This window comes from Armigeres subalbatus, chromosome 3, assembly GCF_024139115.2.
Source record: "Armigeres subalbatus isolate Guangzhou_Male chromosome 3, GZ_Asu_2, whole genome shotgun sequence".
Taxonomy (NCBI): domain Eukaryota; kingdom Metazoa; phylum Arthropoda; class Insecta; order Diptera; family Culicidae; genus Armigeres; species Armigeres subalbatus.
Window position 1 is genome coordinate 91,256,332 of NC_085141.1, and position 24,796 is coordinate 91,281,127.

Genomic DNA, 24,796 nt, shown 5'->3' on the forward strand with positions numbered 1-24,796 from the left:
ACATAGCGTTCAATGCTGATCCATGAGCTAAAATAGATGACCATTGTCAAAAAGTGTATCGTCATTTATGACTGATTCATCAATGACGTCTCCTCGATGAGATCTTGCTCCGAAAAGTTTTGGGCGACCGACTTAATCCAAACACTATCATCTGCTTGCCTCTGAAAAGCCAGCTAGCACAGTAAAGTGGTTATCGAAATATCATTCTACGACGCTTTTCCTTCAAATTCAGCTGATTGTTTGCAAATTCCGGTTGATTGTTTAAAATATGTTGTGTTGTGTGGCAGCTGCTAGTGAGCTGAACAGCTGAATCAATCAAATGATTGCGTGTATTGTTTCGAAATAATTTCCGGATGCGCCACAGAAATGGACAATAATTTATTGAAAAATGGTGCAGCGAGATGTGCAAGGAGCAGTAAAGGTGGATTAAACAACGCATTTAGCTTGCGTATAGAACATAGGGATTCTCTGAAAGGCTTCACCCACCACAAGGAAGAAAACAGCCTTTCTGCAACCCCAGATAGGGAAATTAATATGATCGTTTGATTGTGAAAGTGCTATTGTTAATTGGATTTGTAATACCAATGTCGCAGTGTGTATTTGTAGTAATTTGTTTACCATGATGTGCTATTGGTAGCCAGCAGAGTGTCGTGACAAATGAGATTGTTCTTATAATGCCCCTGGAGGATCAATGTAAAGAACTTGAAGGACCGAAAAGAGTAATTAATTCAAGAAAAATAATCTACGACTCGTATCAGACAACATAATGGAAGATGATGCAGGAACCAATGGCGGTTCGGATCCAGATATGAATTCATCCTCTTCTTCCGGACGGGGATTTAGACCAGATAATTTGCGAGACATCCTGAACACAGCTATGCAATCAAATGTTGATTCGCCCGAAATTACTGGTAAGGCTTTTATTAAGTTATAATTCTAGAGGAAGTGTAATCTTGCAAAGTAGGTAAATCGTTATTTGTAATTCATTTAATATTAACGCTTCCTTTATTATTTTACAGTAGAAGCATGACTACTCATCTTGCCCTTTAGTGTATTAGAACCAGTTAAAAACAGTGTCTTAGTTAAGTTACATTTATCGGGATTACCGTTCTTTTTGAAATTCGCGTTCTAGTCTAGATGTTAGATGAGATGCAACAAAAAAGAACTGTGTATTGTAATATAGAAAAGTATGCTTGCTGAGAAAGTATTCAGTATCATTCTTAGGGTGCTCATCTTGCCCAGTCCTTCCCTATCAATATGCAATCTACAAAATACTCCGTTACAACACAACGCATATCTGAATTGATATCCAGCTCCTGTAGAAAGTTCTCAGAAAAATGATGCATAACTAGCTACGTGAATGCGAATAACATTTCACAATATTGGTTGACAAAAGAAAAACACATATCAATACCAAGTTTTTAAAACGACCTATCTGCTTTTGTAAACAAAGATTCGAACGTCGATTTGACGAATCTGATAGCACTCCGATGAAAACCAATACCATCAATAGGTAGCATGCGACGTTGATTGCTGGTTTAACGGGTGTTGTACGTTGTTGACGATTTTAAGACGGAATGTCGCACCGCTATTCAATGGCGGATTCATCCAGCCATTTCGGCTTTAATACGACAATTCACCTACGGATTGGTGGGATCACAGGAAGCTGGCCCAAGAGGTCTTGGGTGACGACGCCGTTGGGGGCGGAAGTGACCCTTCAACTCTGCTTCCTCCGGTGACATTTTGACCAGCAGAGGGCGGTGCCACCCGCTTACTCACTGGTCTTATAATGTCACCGGGAACTGCTCCGCTGGAACCTACTCCTGTAGGTCGCATCTTGGTCCAGTATTCCTCCTCGCCGGTCCACCTGCGATGTGCCTCTGTAATATCTGCCGAATAAACTCAAAATTTTCTGGTCAATTTAGCCATATCTATAGACATATGAGACACTAGTGTTACGCTAGTGATGGATAGGTAAGCTTATACAACCTTTCTGGGCTCTGTTGCTACATTTTCGACTACACTGATTATTAGCGTGGCGTCGTAATAAATTACCTACATGATAGCTTGCATCGAGCTTTCCAAAGTGTTCGGAATTCTTACAATCACTTAACGCGGTGAACTGGAAATTTTACGATACGACGAATGGATTTATTGCTCACTTGTTATACGGAATAGAAATAACACCACAACACGGTAGATGCGATTGGACTGATAGTTTGTATTCGACTGACTATTGCGAGATTCTTGCTGTCTTATATCTAGGTATAGGATCAGTACAGAGATCGTGTGTAGAGAAACGAACATTTTAGGGAGCCTTTGCCGATTACTATCTACCTGTGGTGTAGGTGAGTGATCGGAATGGTGTGGGAAAAAATCTCAACTTTTGTTCACGAATTTAGTATCATTAGGGTGTCTCAATCAACTAATTACTTAACATATGCCGGCCACCGTTAAAAACTAGTTTTTTAACCTATCTACCCTAAGGTGACCGGGACTGGGATCGGAGATCTACACTAATACAGTAACAATCGGCTACAACACGTGACTAATCGGTTTTCATATACACTGGACGTTGCCGATCTTACGATCAGCTGTTGATAAACACTACTTCGGCTGTCGATCTTGCTCGGCTGGCTGGCTCTGGGTCCATGACTGATGCATCAGGGTATTCGTTCGTCGCCCGGGTCTGCGTCGTTCGTCCTTCCTTCCTTCCTTCCGTCATCGTCAATCGAATGTCCAGCGCTGTGGTTGTGGGTTGTAGCGCCCGTGCCCACGGATTGTGGCACTCGTCCAGCGGCCGGTCATGATGGGAGACAAAAATTCCTTGAGCTTTTTGAATATTCATTAAACAAACAAGACTTACATAGACCGGAGGCCCGTAGGCCCCCGGTTGTTGCGCAGAACAGAAACTGCGATGAAGAGAGATGTCATCAGTTGTCATTAGCGGGCTCGTGGTGTACGAGCGACGATGGATGATCTATCGGCAGCACGCAGATTTTGGAAATCGCGCGCCGGTACTCTCCGTCCTTCGTCTTCACTACGACGACGCGAATGTTCCCGTCATCTCCCCTGAAGATGTGGGTCACTCTGCCGTAGCGCCATTTGAGGGGTGGAAGTCCGTCTTCTTTCACCAGAACTAGAGTTCCGATAACGATGTTGTCCTTCTCGCGGGTCCATTTGGTTCTAGGCTGCAGCCCGGACAGATATTCTGTGGCCCAGCGCTTCCAAAGTCTGCGGAGAAACTCTTGAACTTCCTGCCATTTGTCGAGTCGATTCGGAGGTACATCTTCCAGCGAAGGTTCCGCAATGGCTATTAGCGGACGGTGTATCAAAAAATGCCCTGGTGTTAGGACATCCTGGTCTTCTGGGTCCGCTGATAGTTGGGTTAGAGGTCGCGAGTTCATACAACTCTCGATCTGGGTCAAAAGTGTGGTTAGTTGCTCAGCAGTCAAAACGACGTTTCCCAGTGTTGCTTTGAGGTGGGTCTTCAGAGATTTGATGCCCGCCTCCCACAGGCCACCGAAGTTCGGGGAGCGAGGAGGGATAAATTTGAAACTTATGCCGTCTTCGGCACACGCTCGAGATATGCTGGATTGCTGCTCCTGACTTCGAAATTGCCTAGCTAGTTCTGCCAACTCCCGAGACGCTCCGAGAAAATTCTTTGCGTTATCGCACTGGATCAGTTTAGGTTTCCCTCTTCGAGCCACAAAACGTCGGAGGGCAGCTAGAAACGACCCCGTTGAAAGGTCCCCAACGAGCTCTATATGAACTGCCTTTATCGATAGGCAAACAAACAAGGCGACAAACGCCTTGATTGGCTTGGTTTTACGATCAGGATGGCGATAGTAAACAGGCCCACACAAATCTACTCCGGTACTCAAGAAGGGCATCGTAGGCGAGACACGTTCGACTGGTAAGTCGCCCATGATTTGTTCCGTAATGCGAGGGCGGCAACGGAAGCAGTTAATGCACGAATGAACGATCCTTCGCGCTAGGTTTCGGGCACGTAATGGCCAGAACTTCTCCCTGAGGCTTGAGATGAGCAGCTGGGGTCCTGCGTGCAGCATTTTTAGGTGGTAATATCGTGTGATTACCTCGGTGAAAGGGTGGTTCGATGGCAAAATATATGGATGTTTCCGGTCAGCAGGGACCGAAGCATGGCGAAGTCGACCACCGACTCGCAAGATACCATCATCGAGAAACGGTCCGAGATTTTTCAGTTTAGACGAGGGTTTGACTTGTCCAGAGTTGGACACCGAGGCAAGATCATTCTGGAACGATTCACGTTGAGCGATTCGAACGAGGCACCGCAAGGCATCGTCCATTTCCACGGTAGATATACCACCAGACCGCCGTTTTGTTCGGTTATTGGGATTCGAGTTGAACTGGAACCTTTGTATCCAGGCAACTATTCGCAGTAGAGCATTGTACGAAGACCGCAGCGTAAAAATAGGATTCGGAGGTACGGATTGGATAGCGAGAGCGACCTTCCGTTCTTCGAGTTCTTCAGGGTTGAAGTTTTCATCATAGGTGGGAGTTAAGGAAGGCCAAAACCGCGATGACTTCGACAACCAATCTGGTCCGTGCCACCACGAATTGGTAGCCTTCAGTTGTTCGGGGTCCATTCCCCGCGAAATTATGTCCGCTGGGCAGGGATTGAACTTATCATTTCATTATCATTTAGTATTCAGCCAATAACTCATTCCTCAGGCGGAATTTTGAAAAGTGTTGTATGGCGAACTTCTAGCGCTGATTCCCCTCTACAACTTTGTCTAAGGGTGCATTGCTCTATGTCTAATATCCACAGCGCGAAACACTATTATCACTCAATATACTAAATGATAATAAGTGTTATTATCATTTAGTATATTAAAAGATACTAGCGTTTCCCGCGGTGAATATTAGACATAGAGCAAAGTACCCTCAGTCAAAGTTGTAGAGGGGAATCAACGCTAGAAGTCCGTCATACCACACTTTTCGGAATTCCGCCTCTGGAATGAGTTATTGGCTGTATACTAAATGATAATGAAATGATAAGTTCAATCCCTGCCGCTGGGTTTTCGCATCCAGGAGCATGAGCCCATCGTCCGTCAACGGTTGCATGTTGAACCTCCGACACCCGATTGGCAACGAAGGTTTTCCAACGGGACGGAGTAGCGGATAACCAATGCAAGACTATGGTGGAATCCGACCAGAAAAACGTTTGAGCTTCGAGATTGATTGCAGCTTGCACTTTCTGGAACAGATGGGCGAGGAGTAATGCCGCCGAAAGTTCGAGACGAGGTAAACAGACTCTTTTCTGCTTCCGAGAATCAGCGAGAGGAGCTACCTTCGATTTCGCTGTCAAGAGATTCACGCTGATAGTGCCATCGTTGGATGCCACACGGACATAAAGGCAAGCACCATATGCTTTCAGTGAAGCATCGCAGAATCCATGAATTTGGATCGATGAGGGTTCGACGAGAGGAACTACCCAGCGAAGCACCGAGAGATTCCGGAGGGCGAGAAGGTTTTGCCGGAATTCGTGCCACCTTTGTTGTAATTCATCGTCCAAGGTTTCATCCCATCCCTTTTGGCTTCTCCAGACATCCTGGAGGAAGATTTTGGCCTGCACGATTACAGGACCAACTAATCCCAACGGATAAAGTTTAGCCGCGTCCGATAATACAATCCGTTTGGTGATATTGGGAGATTCGTTCCATTCGGGAACGTCGAAGAGAAATTCGTCGGTGGTTGTTTGCCATTTTAACCCAAGGGTTTTTATCGGAGCCGAGGATTCCAGATCACAATCGTTCTTTCATCTCGAGCGAGAATAGCTTGACAGTTCGAGGACCACTTCCGAAGACAAAGTCCAGCTGATCGCAGGAGATCCCACATTTGAATACTTAACTGCTGGCCTTCTGATATTTCGTTGACGCCGGTTAGAAGGTCATCCATATAAAAGTTCTTAGCAACTGCCCTAGCGGCTTGTGGGTGAGAAATTTCTCCAATCTTGGCGAGTTCCATAAGGCTTCTGGTGGCAAGGTACGGAGCACATGACGTTCCGTACGTCACGGTGGAAAGTTGAAATGTGCGTATTGGTTCGGATGGAGAATTCCGCCAGAGTATCTTCTGAAATCGCCGATCCAACGGCGAGAGCCGAATTTGTCGGTACATTTTTTCGATGTCCGACACAATCGCGTACCGAGACATCCGGAAGCGTAAGATAATCGACACTAGGTCATCTTGGACGACAGGACCTACCATAAGTCCGTCATTCAGCGAAACTCCTGTGCTAGTAGCACACGAGGCATCGAATACTACCCGGAGTTTGGTAGTCAGGCTATCGGGTCGTATGACACAATGGTGGGGCAGATAATACGAGACAGTGTGAGTTTCTGCGTCTTTCGAGTCCGTGATGTCTTCCATGTGACCAAGTCGATGGTACTCCTCAATGAACTCCGTGTACGCATGCTTCAGTTGCGGGTTGGCATTCAGACGCCGCTCTAGAGCGAGAAAACGGCGAGTGGCGATTTCTTTGGAATCACCGAGTGTTGAAAGGACTGCTGATCTTTTCGGAAGCTGAACGACAAATCGTCCATTATCATCACGGCTGGTGGTTGCAACAAAGTGAGCCTCACAAAGCGTTTCTTCGACGGAAAATGTACTACTGGATTGACAAGACTCTAATTCCCAGAAGCGTGCCAACTGATTTTCGAGTGAACTGATGCTACAGACATGCACAAAGCTGATTTGTGCCGATGGTGTCGATCCAACTTTACCGGACACGACCCATCCGAGAACGGTTTTCTGCAGCACTGGTAGATTGGAACCTAGACGAATTAGGCCTTCTTCGACGAGTTCGTAGTAGACTTCCATCCCTAGTATTATGTCGATAGGGCCAGGCTGATGGAAGGTGGGATCAGCTAGAACGAGATTAGCAGGTATGTTCCACTCTTTGGTGTTGAGTGCCTTGGCCGGTAGCTCACGAGTGATTCCTGGTTGGCAATGCGACTCAATCCTTGCATCGACGAGGTACGACGAAACGACAGTAGCATTTCCAACTCCTCCGATCTCCTGGTGGGTCTTCAGTCGCCGAAGCTTCAATTTTTGCGAGAGTTGCTCCGTCATCAAATTAATCTGCGACGCAGGATCCAACAATGCACGAGCCCATACAGCATATCCATTATAATCAGCAATCTTCACCACGGCGGTTTGCAACAAAACGGTCAAGGGGACACTGCGAACATTCCCAAGTAGAGCCGTCGGTACGTAGCTGCTAGATTCACCACTGGTGGATGGAACAGCTGCAGTAGATGACAGGCGAGGCTGAGAGGTGGAGGGCTGAGGCTGAGAGGTGGAGGACTGAGGCAGAACTGTAGTACTTCGAATGGATGGTACATGATTGGGAGGAGGAGGAGGCATTTGAGTGGATTTTGGAATCGAATCACTATCTGACGGACGAAGCGTGGTATTTTGGTGCAACATTGTATGATGTTTTTGTCCACATACTCGACAACAGCTGGAAGGACACTGTTTCATAATATGGGATGGCGAGAAGCAATTTATGCAAAGCGAATTTTTCTTTACTAGTTCGAAACGTTGGGATACTGGCATTTTGCGAAAAGTTTCGCAGTGGAAGGGAGAATGCGACGACTGCTTGCAGAAGGAGCATGATTTCAGTGAAGTGCTTGCGGTTACAGCATGACTCAACTTTGTTTTCAGCGATCGAATTGGTTCCTGTTTAGGCGGATCCGGAATACGAACTCTCGACGATGATAGCGACTGCAATATAGCACAATGTCCACGCAGAAATTGAAGCACGTCCTCATACTCTGGTACTTCCGTGGATGCGTGATGCTGCTCCCATTGTTTCAGCGTAGCACCATCCAAGCGTGCGCACAGCATATGCGCCAGTAAAACACTCCAGCCATTGGTTTCTATCCCCATTTTCTGAATCATATTAAGATTCCGCTCAAACTCATCGATGATGCGCGCCAAGGAGTCGTAACATTCCTTGCGCATAGGTTCGATTGAAAGCAATGATTCGATATACGTTCTCACAACAAGTTTTTTGTTATCGAACCTCTTTTCAAGTAGTCCCCAAGCTACTGAATAATTAACCGAGGTAATTTCTATCGATTCAATCACACGTTTCGCTTCTTTAGTTAGCGACGAAACGAGGTAGGAGAATTTGTCGATTGGTTTTAATTGGGGATTAGAATCGATTAAACTGACAAAAGCATCACGAAAAGTCAACCACTGTGTTAAGGTACCGTCAAAGGTAGGAAGTTTGACCTCCGGTAACCTTATTCGAGCGAACGACGAATCTGCAAGCGTGCTCGTTTGCCCAACGACATTTTGATTAGATGAAGATGGCATAGGTTCAGGGGTACGCATTTTAGAAACAATAAACCCATACACCTTCATATAATTGCATTCGAAATCATCTCTAGCCTTCCTATTTGCATCTTCATTCACGGAAATAGTTTCCGATGCATCCGCAAATTCATCGTTATCTTCACGCAGCTCTAACTGTAAACGAATCGATTGGAATTCGGCAAACACTTTTTCCAACCGCTGCAGCCATCCTTCAAGAAAGCCTTTGTCTCTTTGCTCATCGTATGTGGTAGTCAGGCTAATGAGGTTGTTCATTGAATCAATGCAAAATCGCTCCTGACGAGACAGAGCGCGCAAACTTGGTGCCATTTTAAAGGGTCAGAAAATCCACCGAAAATCCCCAAAATCGACCAACAGAACAGAAAATCTCAAATAATTCCTCGAAAGAACGTTGCACCACCACAACTTCGATAGCGACGAGCAAGGACAGTTTTAAACTGCGTCAGGATAACTCAACTCACTCCCAAAACCAAAAGCAATTAGTGATAATTGATCACCTTGTAGTAGTCTAACTTTATTTGCCTCAAAACGATCCCCGCAGCCGGGCTGCTATCATGCATGCGTAGCGTACTTACAGTCTGCGGCACAGAAGAAGGGTTGATTGTTTCACCTCCTTTGTGCGGCCCAACAATAGTTCAGTTTCGTAGACCCAAGCCAAGCCACCAAAGCGTGCCCAAGCCACCTGACGATCGATCCAGCAAAACGATTGCCTTTCTTTCCGCACTTATTTCCAATTTTTATCCGAACTGTGCGGAATCACTTTCGAATCTTCATCCCGGTGGGGACTTAACTTGCGGTTGTCAGTTGCGGCAAGCGCACACAATGTCTGATCGTCCAGCTGTTAAAGCAAATGCGGTGCACTACACTGTGACTTCGCACACAATAAGTGCGTTATTCTTTATCACTTGTCACGATTAGACAGTCTTTCACGACCAAGCTTCACAGTTTCACGAGTTTCACGCGCGCGCAGTGATCCGGCTCTTCGAAGGACCAACTTTTATGTTCGGAATTCTTACAATCACTTAACGCGGTGAACTGGAAATTTTACGATACGACGAATGGATTTATTGCTCACTTGTTATACGGAATAGAAATAACACGGTAGATGCGATTGGACTGATAGTTTGTATTCGACTGACTATTGCGAGATTCTTGCTGTCTTATATCTAGGTATAGGATCAGTACAGAGATCGTGTGTAGAGAAACGAACATTTTAGGGAGCCTTTGCCGATTACTATCTACCTGTGGTGTAGGTGAGTGATCGGAATGGTGTGGGAAAAAATCTCAACTTTTGTTCACGAATTTAGTATCATTAGGGTGTCTCAATCAACTAATTACTTAACACAAAGTTTTATGCATTTATAGACTATGTCACATGATTTTTGCCTTTCTCGTACAACAAAGTTGAACCGAAAGGCTATTAAATTGCTCCAAAAAAGAACTTTTGATAGAAGGCCCCGAGACCCATAGTGTTATATACCGATCGACTCAGCTCGACGAACTGAGGTGATGTCTGTATGTGTGTATGTATTTTTTTTTTCTTCCTAAACAATGGAGGGGGAATCTGCTCAACAGACATCCTGGGTTGACCAGGAAGTGCTGGGTTAGGGGCCACCTCCAATGAGGGAGGCAGGGCTGCATCCCCGACCAGCTAAACCGTTTCCATTGCCGCCAAGCCCATCGTCCCTTCGGTACAACCAGAAAGTAATGCTTCAAAGGGGGGCCAGTGCATGACGCACCCTCGAGGTTAGCTGCGTGTCCTTGCAGCATCGAACATCGTGACTCGCTTTTTTAGAAGAACACCATGGTATCGTGCCAGCGCATTGCCGGCTTTCCAGGTGGCCTTACCACGCCCTATGTCCTCGGAAGGTGGGCAGGGTCGACTTCGCGCCTGCTTCCCTCTGCACGACTGGTATCAAGAATGATGATGCCGCGTGCACCCCAAATTGACCTTTCTGCGATATGGCCTATTCGCCAGCACACAGAGGGATTTGCCGACGCGAGGCCTACGCCTGCCCCAGCCTTGACGAGGACCCCTTTCCGTCCTCGGGCTCGGAACCCGCCCGGTTGACCGACGCCGCGAAAGCGACGATACCATGTTGTTCTTCGCGCGGCCACTTGTTCGATAAAAGGATCGAGTTCGACCACAGAGCATGACCACCGGTATGACCCATGAAGCCGACTCCGATCCCTTGGACCACCTCTTATTTGCGCCTGAACTAGCCATCCTTGAGTCCACGCGCCACCTTCTGTGTAGCTCCGAGACGATTTGGGCGATAGCCGATAAAACGGCGTTCCAACCAACTTCGTCTTTACACATCCTCCGAACTAGGTTGTCCGGGGTAGTGTCCAGACCGCATGTGGCAAGCATGTGGTCACGCATTGCGCGAAAACGTGAGCACACGAACAACACGTGTTTCGCCGTTTCCTCTAAACCTGCGCACACCAAACACTCGGGCGAAGCCGAGCAAGCCAGCTGCGTTACCTGCACTTTGATTTTGCAGCACGCTTAAACGCCGGGCACATCGAACCCCCCATGGGGTGCTTGCTGTTCACAGCTTTGCTGGAACAAATCAAACAATTGGGAGGGTTCGTGCAGCATTGTGCCTTATGTCCCTCCAATCCGCAGCGTCGGCAAAGATTGCTTCTGTCAGGGCCTTTGCAGTCCCATTGCTTGTGCCCCGGTTCCAGGCACTTGAAGCAAACTTCGGGTTGCTCGTATATGCGCACAGGGCATACCGACCATCCCACCTTGACGCTCCCTAACTTGACTACCTTGGAGGCGTCCGCTGCAGATAGCCGAACCAATGCTACCTGCGTCCCTGCCGGACCTTTCCGTAGCCGAACGGCTGCGGTGGGCGTCTCCACTTCACACTGTCGCCGCAGTGCCGTGACGAGCTCTTCGACTTCAGTGATCTCGTCCAGATCTTTAACCCTTAGATTCACCTCCGTCGTGAGTGCCCTCACCTTGACCGTCTCGCCTAGGACCTCCTCCGCCAACTTCTTGTAGGCGGCGCCCTTTTGCGAGACGCCCCGCTTCAGCTCGAGTATCATCTCGCCCATGCGGGTACGTCTTATTCGACGTACGTCGGCGCCGAGTTCACCGAGCTTGACGTCACTCCTCATCGCCTTCAAACATCCGAGTACTTAGCCTCGTCCGCCGTGATGACTAGGGCATCGCCCCTGGAGCGATTGGCGCCTACCCTAGACTTCTTGCTACCCTCATTCGCCTGGGCCTTCTTTTCGGCCCTTGACGTCTTTGGTTTCCTCTTGTTCTTGACCAGGGTCCAGGAGGCGTCATCCCCCTCTATTTCCCTGGTCTGGTGCGGCTGAGAACTTTCATCCTGCCGTAACCCCTTTACCACCGTCTTTCCTGAGTGGACGGACCTTTCCAGGTCCTTCCTCCCCCAGTTTTGGAGGTACCTGACCGGGGTTCAGCATCATATGGTGCGTCAGAAATAGTGTCAGGGTATGTTAGAGAGAGCACCCAAGTAAGTCTCATACGGGAGGAGTGCCTGTGTTAGCGTTAATGAGCGAGTTAGTTTAAGTTTAAGTACTGCCTATCCCCAGAAGTAATGCTGGGAGGCAGTTCATGGGGGAACCAGGGTATTAGTAAAGAGGGTAACTCAAGTAACATTCCGTTGCTTGGATGGGTTTAGTGGGTCCGGCGTTCCGTCAATCCCACTCCCTTTAAGTGTCTGTTTGCAGATTTGCCTTTATCCCTCTAAATAAAAAAAAAAACAGGTGTATGTAATTAAGAGTGGCGACATGTGCCGCATTTGATAGGTATTGGAACACGATTGTGTATACAATCCATAAGTGCCTTCTTGAGACGACACACTAGCTCGGGGTCACCTTGAAAAATGCCTTCGGCTTTTTGCATTAAAGATTCTTCCTGTCCATTTAGAAATGCGGTCATTACGTCCATTTGATGGACGTTTGGTTCGCAACAGAACTCGCACCCTTGTCTGCTTCCCTTGAAGACGTACTTCACAGATGCATCTTTCAGGCTACTCGGTGATCTTCGTCATCTTTCGCATTTCCAAATGGCCAAACCGTCAAACATGTCTTGCTGTGAAGCCATAGCATTAACTTCGCACAATCCATCAACAACGTCCGAACCTGATTCTTTACGAAACTCGATGTCCAACTTGTATAGTTGACCAGCGCTTCTACCAGTGACAACCACACGATCGTTCTATAAAACTGACACACTTCCCTTCGAAATTTTCCCGGCGACGGTATCCAACAATTTTCATATTTTCAGTTACGTAAATTTTATTCTATGTTTCCAGTATGTTAATATATAAAATACCTAATACTAATGAATCATACCTTGTACTAAATATGTTTATATAATGCATATAAATGTTTAAATAGTAGGGTGGCCGTCTTGCCCCATATGGTCATCTTGCCCCATATTTCGCTTTTTTGTTATTCTTTATAATATTTTCTTTTTTTATGTCTTTATTAGGGAGACTTTCAGCCCGAGACTGGCTGGTCTCCGATTTCGCTTTTGCCGACGCCTTTTTCCGCCATTCCGTCGCTTTTGTTTCGTAATTTGAACCATGGGCCTACGCTCCACGTACTCCTACGACATTTTTTTTTCATTTTCCGCCTCGAGCTTATTCAGCTTATTATTACGTTCAGAAAAAGAAAATATGCAATTCTTTTTTCTATAACCGAACATTTTACCATTATTGAAAAATATTGCTTCGAATACATTTGAAATACACATTTAGGCAAATTTTACAATAATAAAATAACTTTGTTTTCTTATTTCAGATTTAGATATCGAGCCTCGTTTATTTGCAACCGGAAGTATGCATGATTACATACCTTCTCTAGTTCTACCACGGGTACGGAATGCTCCAAATTTCTACGATGCTATTCCGTATTTTCCACCATCGGCAAATCCCGAGACGGCGCGTACCAACTACGGGCTGTACGGGCCCACTAGCTATGGTTATTTTCCATCTCATCACCATCACCACCATCATCATCATCATCCGCCCCATGTCCAACAACAAGCGAATCGGTACTCACCAACGTTTCATCATGGATCCACTAGTGCACGGCCATCTCCATTTTTCCCCCGTCATTCAGTTAATAATGGTGATCCGGTCGCTGAACACGGCACCGTTCCCAACACGGTCATAAGGACGCGATCCTACATAAGACCCCCAAGAACCTCCGAAGAGATCCCGTCTCATTGGAATTCATATAATTTTCACCAAACGCCTCATTATGCAGGCGTAGGCAATGGCGATCGCGATGTTCGTGTTGGATTCAATAGGAAGCGGCATCATAACTGTGATATAAACAGCAGGCCCAAAAAACCCAACCAACCAGAACGATCTCATTCCAATCACCTACCCGTAGGGACGGTAATCGTCAGACAAATCAAAAGAGAGTCTCCGCCTAGTCGCTCACGAGCCCCCGTTAAATGTGAACCTGTTGAAATAATCCAACCTCCAAGTGAACCATGTCAGCTATTACCCGTCAAGAAAGAGGAGAAAGTCGAATCGAAAAACAATGTAAAACAGGAAAATCCATGCTTGTGTACCTATTGTACGCCAAACTGTTCGGTAGATCAACAGAGTTGTACAGCCAACCACCAGAATGTGATTAAGAAGGAACCAAAAGTAGAATGTGCCAATCTTCTGAAGCAGGAACCTCAAATTAAGAAAGAACAAAGCTGTAAGGTTGAATCCAACGAAAGGAAAGAGGAGGTCATTCCTCCGGAACCGGTTGTCCCAGATGAACCAATGCCTGGTCCGAGTGGTCTAAATCGACATCTGGTTGACCAGATTCTTGAGCAGGGTGAATCTAAAAACTCAAATCGTCGAACGAGACGCTATCATCGGTACTCCTACGACGACTATGACAGTGACGACTCTGATGACGAAGATTCGGACGAAGAAATAGCAACGAGTGTTCGAAATTCTCGTGATATTGAAGATTTCAGCGAACTTGCTGGAGTGGAAGTGGAACCGATAAATACAACGGATATCATTAGAGAAACTGATACAGATGGGCCAATTTTGGATGATACATTGAATACGAGCCTACAGGTGATAAACTCTTCTAGTGCAAGCAGCCTAGAGGAAATAGCTAGTCAGAATAACGGAGCTACCAGTACAGTGGATAGCACTGGGGTAGTAACCGATCATGAGGAAGTGTCGAATGAAAATCAGCAAGAACCAGCCCCGCAGCGAACAAGCGACGTTCTTTCAGCGCCAGACTTGCAGTTGGATTGGGTCACCGATACGAGTAGTATAAGTGACGAAAGTGATGTAGTGCTGGTGGATCAGGAAGGCGAGAATGGGAGGGATCCGATCGACCTGACTAATGAGTCTGACGATGATGGTGGTTTGGCGGCTGGTGAAACTGTTGAAGATCATCGTGAACAAGATCAGAATAGTCTCGGACGATCGCCATCATTTCCACCCGATCAGAAAACGCGTGGTTTGCCCAACAGGTGTTCAGGATTCATGGCGTACGGTGCAAATGGCGGACGAACGTAAGTATAAATATGTATATTTTTGTACTAAAACTAGTACTTTTTATTATTTGACAATCCTGCTAGTTGCAATAGTAAATACACTTCTCGTTTTTGGTTTTCTAAAGCAAGGTTTGGCTCCTAAAATTCTGAATTATGGCGCATTTTTTGGCTCTGCTGTTGCTAAATAAATTCCATTCTTTTTCCTTTTTCGTACGCGTGCACGATGTCTGGTCCTGAGGGCCGTCCAAAAAATGTACCATGCTTTAAGGGTCATTTACAATCCACGTGGATAGTTTAGAAGGGTGGTTGGTAAGTGTACAAGGTCTTTCCCTACTTTCAGAATTTTTATGGACGGTTGTTCATGAAAAAAGAGGGAAGGTATTATATTGTATAAAACTTCTTCTAGTATATCGTGAACGACCTCTTGGGAGAAGACGATATGAAACTGTGACATAATTAAAATATTCAAGGCCCGTAAAAAAGTGATGAGGAACCATAGCAAACCCATTTTTTTGTAAAACTCATAATTATTGTAACATGTCACATGGCGATAAAATTTATTCTAAGTATGAAACAAGTACAAATATCAATCAGAAGCTTCGTTTGCTTCGTCGGAAGATCACTGAAAAGCGATGTTTCCTCTTCGGTAACAACAAGTTGAACCATTAGACCATTAGTTCATTAGAAAAGTTTTCTTTTCTTCTTCAATTCCTTGAGGAGCATTTTTTCAACGTACATTTGTATCAAAAGAGGACGAATCCTTTACAACCAACTTAAATTGCTTCTTGAAAAACAACTTGCAGTATTTAAGGTGTTGATTGTATGTCATACCCCAGAAACCCATTGCCCAGAAAGTGATTCCCCAGAAATTAATTCCCCTGAATGCACTACTCCCCAGAAAACCATTCCCCAAAATACCACAATCCCCAGAAAGACATTCCCCAGAATGCCCCTATCCCCCGAAAGACATTTCCCAGAATGCCATTTCCCAGAATCCCAGAATGTCCTAATCCCCATAATACCATACCCCAGAATGCACCATCTCCTAGCTTAGACTACATACTTCGTAATTGCTTCATCCCGGCCAAATGCGTGCTTTTAAAGAAGGAGTCATCTACTCTTTTGCCTTATTCCGGGCAAGTGCATACTTTTAAAGAAGGAGTCATCTACTCTTTTGCTTCATCCCGGGCAAATGCGTACTTTTAAAGAAGGAGTCATTTACTCTTCTCCCTTTTTTCCTGGCAAATGCATATTTTTGAAGAAGTAGTAATCTACTCGTTTGCCTTTTTCCGGGTAAACGCATACTTTTAAAGAAGGAGTCATCTACTCTTTTGTCTTATTTCATGTAAATACATACTTCTAAAAATGGAAATCATATATTCTTACTTATAACCTGGGTGGTGCGAATAGAATCGATTTGGTTGTCAAACTGAAGCCAAACTTTTCTATTGTGCCGGAGCCAAACATTGAAGATTGTGGTTATGTTCGTTTCAGATCCTATATTGAGAAGTATTGTTATTATTTGGGAAAAAAATAAAAATAAACTTAGATTGAGTTTTTTATTCTTTGTAACAAATATTTTCACATTATATTTCAAGTGGACAATTAGTAGGAATGCAATTAAAAAGCACTCGTTACTAATTTTCACGAGATACAACAGCTGATTGGAGCAGGAATTTATGTAAACCATCGTAAAGTCATGTAGAGTCTCGCGCATTTGTGTGCCCTTATGCAGCGTGGAAAGAGAAATTCGAAGAGCGGGAAATTTTTGACAGCCAAGCAACTGCAAAATAATTTTGCTTATGGAATTGATTTCAAAACATCCCTCTACTCGCTTGAGAGCAAAAAAGCGGCTCTATCCGCAGTACCCAGCTTATAACCAGAGACCGGCGGAGTGAAAAACTGTCGAAATGGCAACGTATGAAAATGCATGAAATCGTGGAAATAAAACTGCCATCACTTGAACTTTTTACTTGCTTCTTATGAACGCAAAATGTAAACAAGTCGAATTGGAACCGCTTTTGACGGTTCGATTGGAAACAAGATGGCGTCTTCGCCGATTTCTTATTCTAGTATTTCTAATTCTTACGACCCATTGCATTTGATACTCTTTTCAACGATTATGCCAAATGGTCATTATGCCAAACGGCATTATGCCAAATGGCATTATGCCATATGGGCTTCCCCCAATATGAACAACGAGTATAATGGATTATATACTCCTTCGTATTATATGTGAGCCCTAACAAACATATCAAATGGACTCCATACCGGGCAAATTCGTGCTTTAAAATAAGGCCGCATATGTCGTTTTGCCTTATTCCGGGCAAATGCGTACTTCGATAAGTATTTTTGCATAGAAATATAGTATCTAGTATTTTTAATTTATAGAAATGACAGCGAAAAACATAGTTTCTTAGACTGATACCTTTTTCTGGGGAACGGGTCATTCTGGGTTTTTATTTCTGGGAAATGGGTCATTCTGGGGATTTCTTTTCGGGGAAATGGTGCATTCTGGGGAATATCATTCTGGAGAATTGGTCGTTCTGGGAAATGGAATTCTGGGAAATACCATTCTGGGGAACTGATTCTGGGGATTGGTATTCTGGGCATTGACCTACAACCAAGGTGTTTACTGTTGATGATGTTTGCTTATCCAAGTTCATGACGGCCCTTTTCAAACACCACTTTTCGCATGGAGTCCACGTACGGGCGTGGCTTCAGTGGTTTATCGTATACTGCTAAACGGTGAGCTTTGAAGAAGTCAGTTGCTTTCATATCAAGTACGTCAATATTGTTCTTTGCATTGCCAACCACAGACTTGAAGTTTTCATAACTGACGACACGTTCATGGCGCATTTTGGAATCAAACGCCACATGGAAAGAGTCATTGGCCATTAACGTATGTCCCGAATCAAAGTTTTCCAACAGTATGCACTCGACCTGAATTTCATTACTGTTTATCAGTAGGGTAATATGATGGAATAAATTCCAGTTCTTATTTTGCGAACAACAATTATCCAATCAAAAGATAATTGTCTTCAGGTCAGCGTACTTTATAATAACTTTGAAATAACAGCTAAGGATTTTTTTGGCTGTGCGACCATTAACTGACTGGGAATGCTCGTATGTAGGGGCCAACAGGCGCAAAGCTCTCATTGAAGACCAGCAGCCTTTACGAGAAAATAATATTCTTGAAGCACCACCCACCGTGGAAGCCGTATGACCTAGAAAATAAGTTCATAACTTTTAAATAATTGAGAACTTACTTTTTGAAAATCCAAAGAAAAACCACTTCACCTGGTAGCACTTTGTCACCATCATTTCGATAAGACAGTTGTAATTCCTTTGGACGTTGAAGATGTAACGCATGTCCTTGTCCCTGACAAGGAAACTACGCTACTGCCGCTAAGAATTGGTTGGTCAACCTCTGGAACAACAATCAACTGCGTCATTTTTTAAATCGAACCCGAGGAAGTCCTCTACCGATTCCGCGCCACTGGATTGTCCGTATTGGTTTAAATATTCCACACCAAAGAAATACAATCGTCGCTAGCGAAATGTAAAAACAAATTAACAACAACTATCTCTCAATTCACGGTGTGACAAATATGCGTACATTTTTCGCCTGGCCAGTGAATTTCGCGGCATAAGTGTCACATTCAGGTTTTGATTGAAAAAACGTGGAAAAAATAGTTGTTTTTGGCAATGTTTGAGTCCGGCCCAACGAATATGAATATTCTTCTATAGTTTATTGCGTTAAAGTGAATAAAAAAGCGAAATTTAGCGATAATAGCATGAATACATTTTGAAACTTCAAATGCGTTTTTCTCATTTTTCTCGTTTTGTAACATGTGACATTTATGCGTCCGACGGCAGTTTACCGCTAGCCTATATTCTAAATTCCTATTCAATCTCTTGGAAATTAGGGAAGTCGTACTGAAAGCAATTGGTATAATCATTTAGCATTAACTGTTCCAAATAATCAAAAGCCCTGGTTAAACGTTTTATTTTCCAATGTATTTCATAGGTTGCCGGAACATCTCACTCCTTCGCAACAGTCAAACCCATTTTATCGTATCCGGCAGTATCACACTTCCCATTCACCTGTCCCGGCGCAAAGGCATTTTCGAACATTTACACACTACGGAGGCAGAGAAGGTGGATACTCTCCTAGCGGTCGGCGTTGGTTTCCAAACGCGCGGCCACCTCGCCAAGATACGGGCATGATGCGACCTACTCCACTGCAATCGACGAACTACCCTGCGACGTGCCAAGCACAAGATTTGCACCGTCCGACGGTGGAGGGTAGTACGACGGGAACATCTCCCAATAGTGGTGCGGTAGATAATGGAAGCAATAGCAATACTGGAATTGTGATAGAAAACACGAGTAGTGGTAGTTTTAGCCGGCATCCTTTCATACCGTACGCTCCTCTGGATGACATAAGTAACCATGCAACTAACATGAATAATAGGCATGGATTCCAGCGTAGTGATAATAACAACAGCAATGATCAAAGGTTTGGATGTGGACATACGTCACACGACAGTTCCACCGACTATTCTAACAGGCTAGGTCCAAACAACAGAGAGTACGATGGGGCACATGGCCGACGCTTCAACGATGACAACAATCAATACGAATCTGGTAGACAAGCCCCTCCTCCACTGGGGAGCAATCATCCGGAACCACGTGGCTATCGTAGCTTCAATTACATGAATCGATATCTGCGCTCTGGAGGACGGCCACCATACGCAGTCCACGAACAGCTATGGAATCGACAACATAATATGCAGGAGGCGCATCGTCGCATGCTCGGTGATGTTTTGAACAATTCTAATGATCGAGTATCTCCCATTCACGCAGCGCTGAGATCCAGAAATAATCTTATCAATTCATCGTACAACAATGCTGCTGGTCCTAACCCATCGCATTCCGGAGGGCCTGGCCCTAGTGGATCCGGTGCCCGAGAAGAGCTTTTTGATGATAGCGGCACGTATTGGGCGGATCGTAACTTTAACCGCTACGGGCTCAACTACCAGCAGGATTTGCGCGTGTTCAATCATCGTCCTAGGCGGGTTTCGTATCACACTACTGTCTATCCACCGATGCGGTTCGTTAAATGAAATTCGAAAAGAAAACTTTACATATAATGTCGACATTTTTTTCGTTTCAGGCGTAACGATCACCAACATGTTCTTCACCACATGTATCATCACTTCCAGCCGCAGGCAATTTTGAACAATGCACCTCAAGTTCATTTCAGCATTGGGGTAAGTAACGGTCGTTTTACAACATTTAGTACCCAAACTCTTTATATGAATGTCTTACAAACCCATTAACGCTAACCTGGTTTATAGTCTATTCAGACTATGAGCTTTATCAAAAAATATCTCTTTTTGGAAACCGAGTGTTGTTCAATTCTGATACATATAGTTGGGTAGAGAAAAAATCATAAGGGTTGTATACAAGACACGACCGCCCGACGTAAACTACGTGAAACAGTTTGGTGAAATGAAGAATCTAGTGCCATTATCCATGAGTATTACAAAATTACTCTTTGGATTTCTTATGAAATTTACATTTTAAAAGGAACTAATATATTTATGTAATTAAAACAAATTTATTGAGTTCTCGAGTTTTGTATAATATGAGTAGTTTAGTTTTGTTTGAACTAATTGTTCTTTTTCGAATTTTTTGAAAAATATTCTAAATGAGCTTAACTAAACTTGGGTATTTCTAAATTTAAATTTATCAGGTTTAATTGCACTATTTACTGTATTTAATCATTAAAACTTTAGAAATGAGGATAACTACCGTCAAATCACTGAAGACGCACACATGTTTTTGTAAAGACCACGCGTCAAAGCGCACTCGTGATTTCGCTACTGACGGCATCATTTCGATTGAACTGTCTCCATCTCCATCTTTCGATTGATTGTTAATAATCCGCCTTCCCAATCACAAGCTGCAACAAAATCAAATAAGATCATGAGAAAATTTCACCTGGCTGCCACTGATGCCATCCATACGAATTCATACTTGTAGCATCTCCTCCCGGGGCGCACTCATGATTCTGATACGGACGGCAACATTATGGCGTCACCAAGTGGTTAATTTGCTCTTTGAACAATATTCGCCTCACCTCTTCCTTTGCATAGGATGGTGGCCCTGAGAAGAACCGATTGATTCGTTCAGCAACTCTGCCGATGCTGGGACCGCCGCCCGCGACAATTCTAATGAAATGCCACGCGCGCGGGGGAGAGCAGTTTTCTTATCATTGATAAAGATGGCTCATTAGTCCCGCCTCTTTGTTGTCCGGTATGGCTGCAAATATTGTGTAACCGTCAAGCACTCACCAAAGGGGCGTGGCTACAGATTAAACTTTATTGATTACAAGAAAGCAGCTCTCCCGCGCGCGCGAGCCATTTCGTTCGAGATGTCGCGGAGAGCAGACCGTGGTACCACCTTCGGCATCGGCGGAGCTCCTACCGGAAATTTTATTCCCGGCGATGGTGTGGGTCGCGGGGTCGTCGTCATTAACATTAGCAGCGCTCAGATTAAATTTTCTTGTATGAAGTAGGGGGAATGACGGCTTTGGCAGGTTTTGTTCTATTATTGTCGGGGGGGTTTTTTGTTGACCAAATTTTATGAAATTCGGCCACAATATTCTTTGATATGCAAAGAATGTTTAGGCCAAATTTGAGCATAATTAGTTACAGAAAACCCCCTGACAATAATAGAACAAAAACTGCCAAAGCCGTAATTTCCCCTACTAACGATTGGCTACCATCAATGAAAGTAGCTCTACTTGAGGCGAGATGAATTCTGATCAAAGTAAAACTTAATTGCTTAGTGATGGCAGATTGTTTTCCGTTGGTAGTAGAATCACGAGATCCCGATTCAGAGAAAGACATATAATTTTAGTAGATAGTCATCCATGCGAATACATTTTTGCAGCTTCTCCGTTTGACGCGCGCTCGTGATTCTACATACATACAGAAAACATACGATGATTCAACTCATCCATGAGTTTTTAGGTGCTGAGTTGGGCTTGATTTGAATCGTCCATAAGTTTTTATCACAGCAGACCAAACACAGGCGTTATCGCTGGAACCGCGCTGGTCCGTTCTCCGTGACATCCAGAATGAAAATGACGCGCGCACGCAAAACATGGGGCTTTTTATACACAGGGAAAACGAAGCAGTGGATCAAAAGGCCCGTACCTTACTACAATCTGATGTCCGTGTAAGGGATTTATGAACGGAATTGAATTTTTCACCCGGTTTCAAAAGAAATAACATTTTCAATAGTTTAACGTTGGTAATCAATAGTATCAATAAAATTGCTGGAGAGTTTCCGAATCTATTGATAAGCAAATCTCGAAAATCCATCGAAAGATAAAGACGCTTTTAGCGTTTGAAATTTATCCTAATTTTGTGACGGTTTCGAATTTGGAAATTCCGATTTTACACCCTGTATCTGAGTCTTCCCCTTAGACGTAGTTTACGTCAAAAGGGTATGAAATGTGGCCAAAGCAGATTCGATGGATACGGGGAATTGACTGATATCCCATCGTTATTAGCTGGTTATGGAACAACTTCTCGGGAGGGCATCTGTTGTATAATTGGTAATACGTCAGTGTACCTAATGGAATAGTGTGGGTTCAAGTCCCACCGGCAGCCGAATCTTTTTTCGCAATCTCTCATAAATAACGCCTTAAAATGGCAAACTTTACTATGTGTATCAAAATAAAACATCTTTTCCAAAAAAAGAAAAAATCTGATTTCCCTCACAAGCCATCAATCAAGTAGAAAAAAATATCATTTTTCGTATGTATAAACATCATTATGGCTCATCTATTCTGTTTCGCAGCTTCGTCCAAGTTTGCTGTCCAGCTTGAACCGCTTTGTTCGCGTTATCGAGGATAGCTGTTCTAATCGTGGAGCGACACAGGTTTATATAGACCTATTACCAATTATTAGATTATTAGACGTCAATCAACACATTATATTATTGTTTCAGGAAATGATTGAGCACAATACCTTTCCCCACAAGTACAAACGGCTACGTCGAGCCAGCGAAACGGACGAAGATAGCGAGAAGTGCACAATATGTCTATCACAATTCGAGGTCGACAACGACGTCAGGTTGGTTAAGCGATGCTCCACCCCCAGATTTTCATTAATACTAATTCTACTCCCATTTCTAAAAAAAGGCGTCTCCCGTGTATGCATTTATTCCACAAGGACTGTGTCGACCAGTGGTTGGTGACTAACAAGCACTGCCCCATCTGCCGGGTCGATATCGAAGTGCACCTTACCAAAGACTACAACATATGACGACCGGACGGAGACGGCCATCATGGACAACCCACTCACCGAACGCGCGTTGGGTTTTATGATAGCGAAGGGCACCGCCGTCGCTACTATCCGCATCGCCATGTTTTTCCTCCGGTGCAGCGTAATAATTATGCCGATTCGAATTTAATACCTTTGTCGCCGCGGCATCGCAACGTTGCATTCGGAGGCGAAAACGAAACAGTCTACTTTTATCTTTAGGAGTCCGTGGGCTGTTAAGCGTGGTGACTCGGCGTTGCTACAAGCCCAATAAAACTAGTATTTGTAATGTCTCTATTTTTTTTGGAGTAGGTATTAATTTACTGAAATGTCTATTTGCAGAGGTCGTTCGTCTTTACTTAGGCTAAGCTATAAAAAGTGTTTTGCTACGGCAATGGAGCTAATTTCGATTTATTTTGATTTTGTGATTTTCCATTATTGGAATGTAGAAGTGATAATCAAAATTGTCTGCAGATCAAACAAAAGATATTTTTTCATCGCAGTGCCCACATAAATATGTTATTTATAATCACTTGTATGTAATCCTGATAATAAAGTTCTTTTTCATGTTAGATAACAGCACATTTAAAAAAGAATTCCTATGATGACTGCCCTTAAGTATCACCGAAGTATGAACTTTTTTGCCCTCAAATTATTATTCATTATGTTATTTAAGTTTGAAGTCTATCAATTCATTTAATTTATTCAGTTTACATCTAAAGAGATAACACTGAATCAACAATTTGACGCCACAATACACGGTTCGAGGCCGCATCTCTCCATCCTCGAATGCGCCACTCGCTTGCTAAGTCGTTTTGTACCTGGTCTGTCCACCTCGCTCGCTGTGCTCCACGCCGTCTCATACCTGCCGGATCGGAAGCGAGCACCATCTTTGCAGGGTTGCTATTCGGCATTCTTGCAACATGCTCTGCCCATCGTATCCTTTCGGCATTAGCTACCTTCTGGATACTGAGTTCGCCGGGGCGAGCTCGTGGTTCATTCTTCGCCGCCACACACCGTCTTCTTGGGGGCAGCAGGGACAGCATGGACCATGTCCAAGGGCTTGACGACCCCTCCCCAGCTGTCTGCGAGTCAGGGAGAACTGCCTAGGGCGTGGTGGGATTTAGCAGTGGGCTCTGCTAAAATCCCTCCCAAAAAACCACAAGTGCCCGTAATCAGACTCTATCAAAGCGACTGTGTGCCGCTTCAAAAGCACAAGCCCAGGGAGTGCCAATTGGCATGGGAGTGTCCCTACTCCGGTAGGGTAGCGCGTGAGCTGCTTCGGCAGGGAGTGAGTGATCTGGTTGTGCTGAGGCAGGAGTGTCATAGCGTGTCGCCGCTATTGTCACCTCGAAGCGCAGCAGAAGTCTGAGTATGGACTGCACATGCTGAGGTAGGAGTCGAGGTACCCATCGACACCTCGAGGCATTGCAGTGGAGTGTTAGAGTGAGCACCCGAAAAAGGGTCACATGGAGCGAATGGTCTTTGGAGAAGCTGCTTCGGCGGCAGGGTAGTAGTGGGTTGTACCCACACACCTACAGTTGTGCACATGTGGTGCATGGGGAGT

At 44.6% G+C, this 24,796-nt stretch overlaps 1 protein-coding gene across 1 annotated transcript; it reads left to right on the forward strand.

Annotated features, from left to right (window-relative positions):
- Nucleotides 1-85: 85 nt before the first annotated feature.
- LOC134227708 (uncharacterized) lies at nt 86-23,694 on the forward strand. The gene is made up of 7 exons (XM_062709360.1): nt 86-911; nt 13,168-14,905; nt 18,918-20,003; nt 20,067-20,163; nt 22,766-22,846; nt 22,916-23,040; nt 23,109-23,694. The coding sequence occupies exons 1-7, from the start codon at nt 767-769 to the stop codon at nt 23,230-23,232; spliced, it is 3,396 nt and encodes a 1,131-aa protein (XP_062565344.1). The 5' UTR covers nt 86-766; the 3' UTR covers nt 23,233-23,694.
- Nucleotides 23,695-24,796: the final 1,102 nt, after the last annotated feature.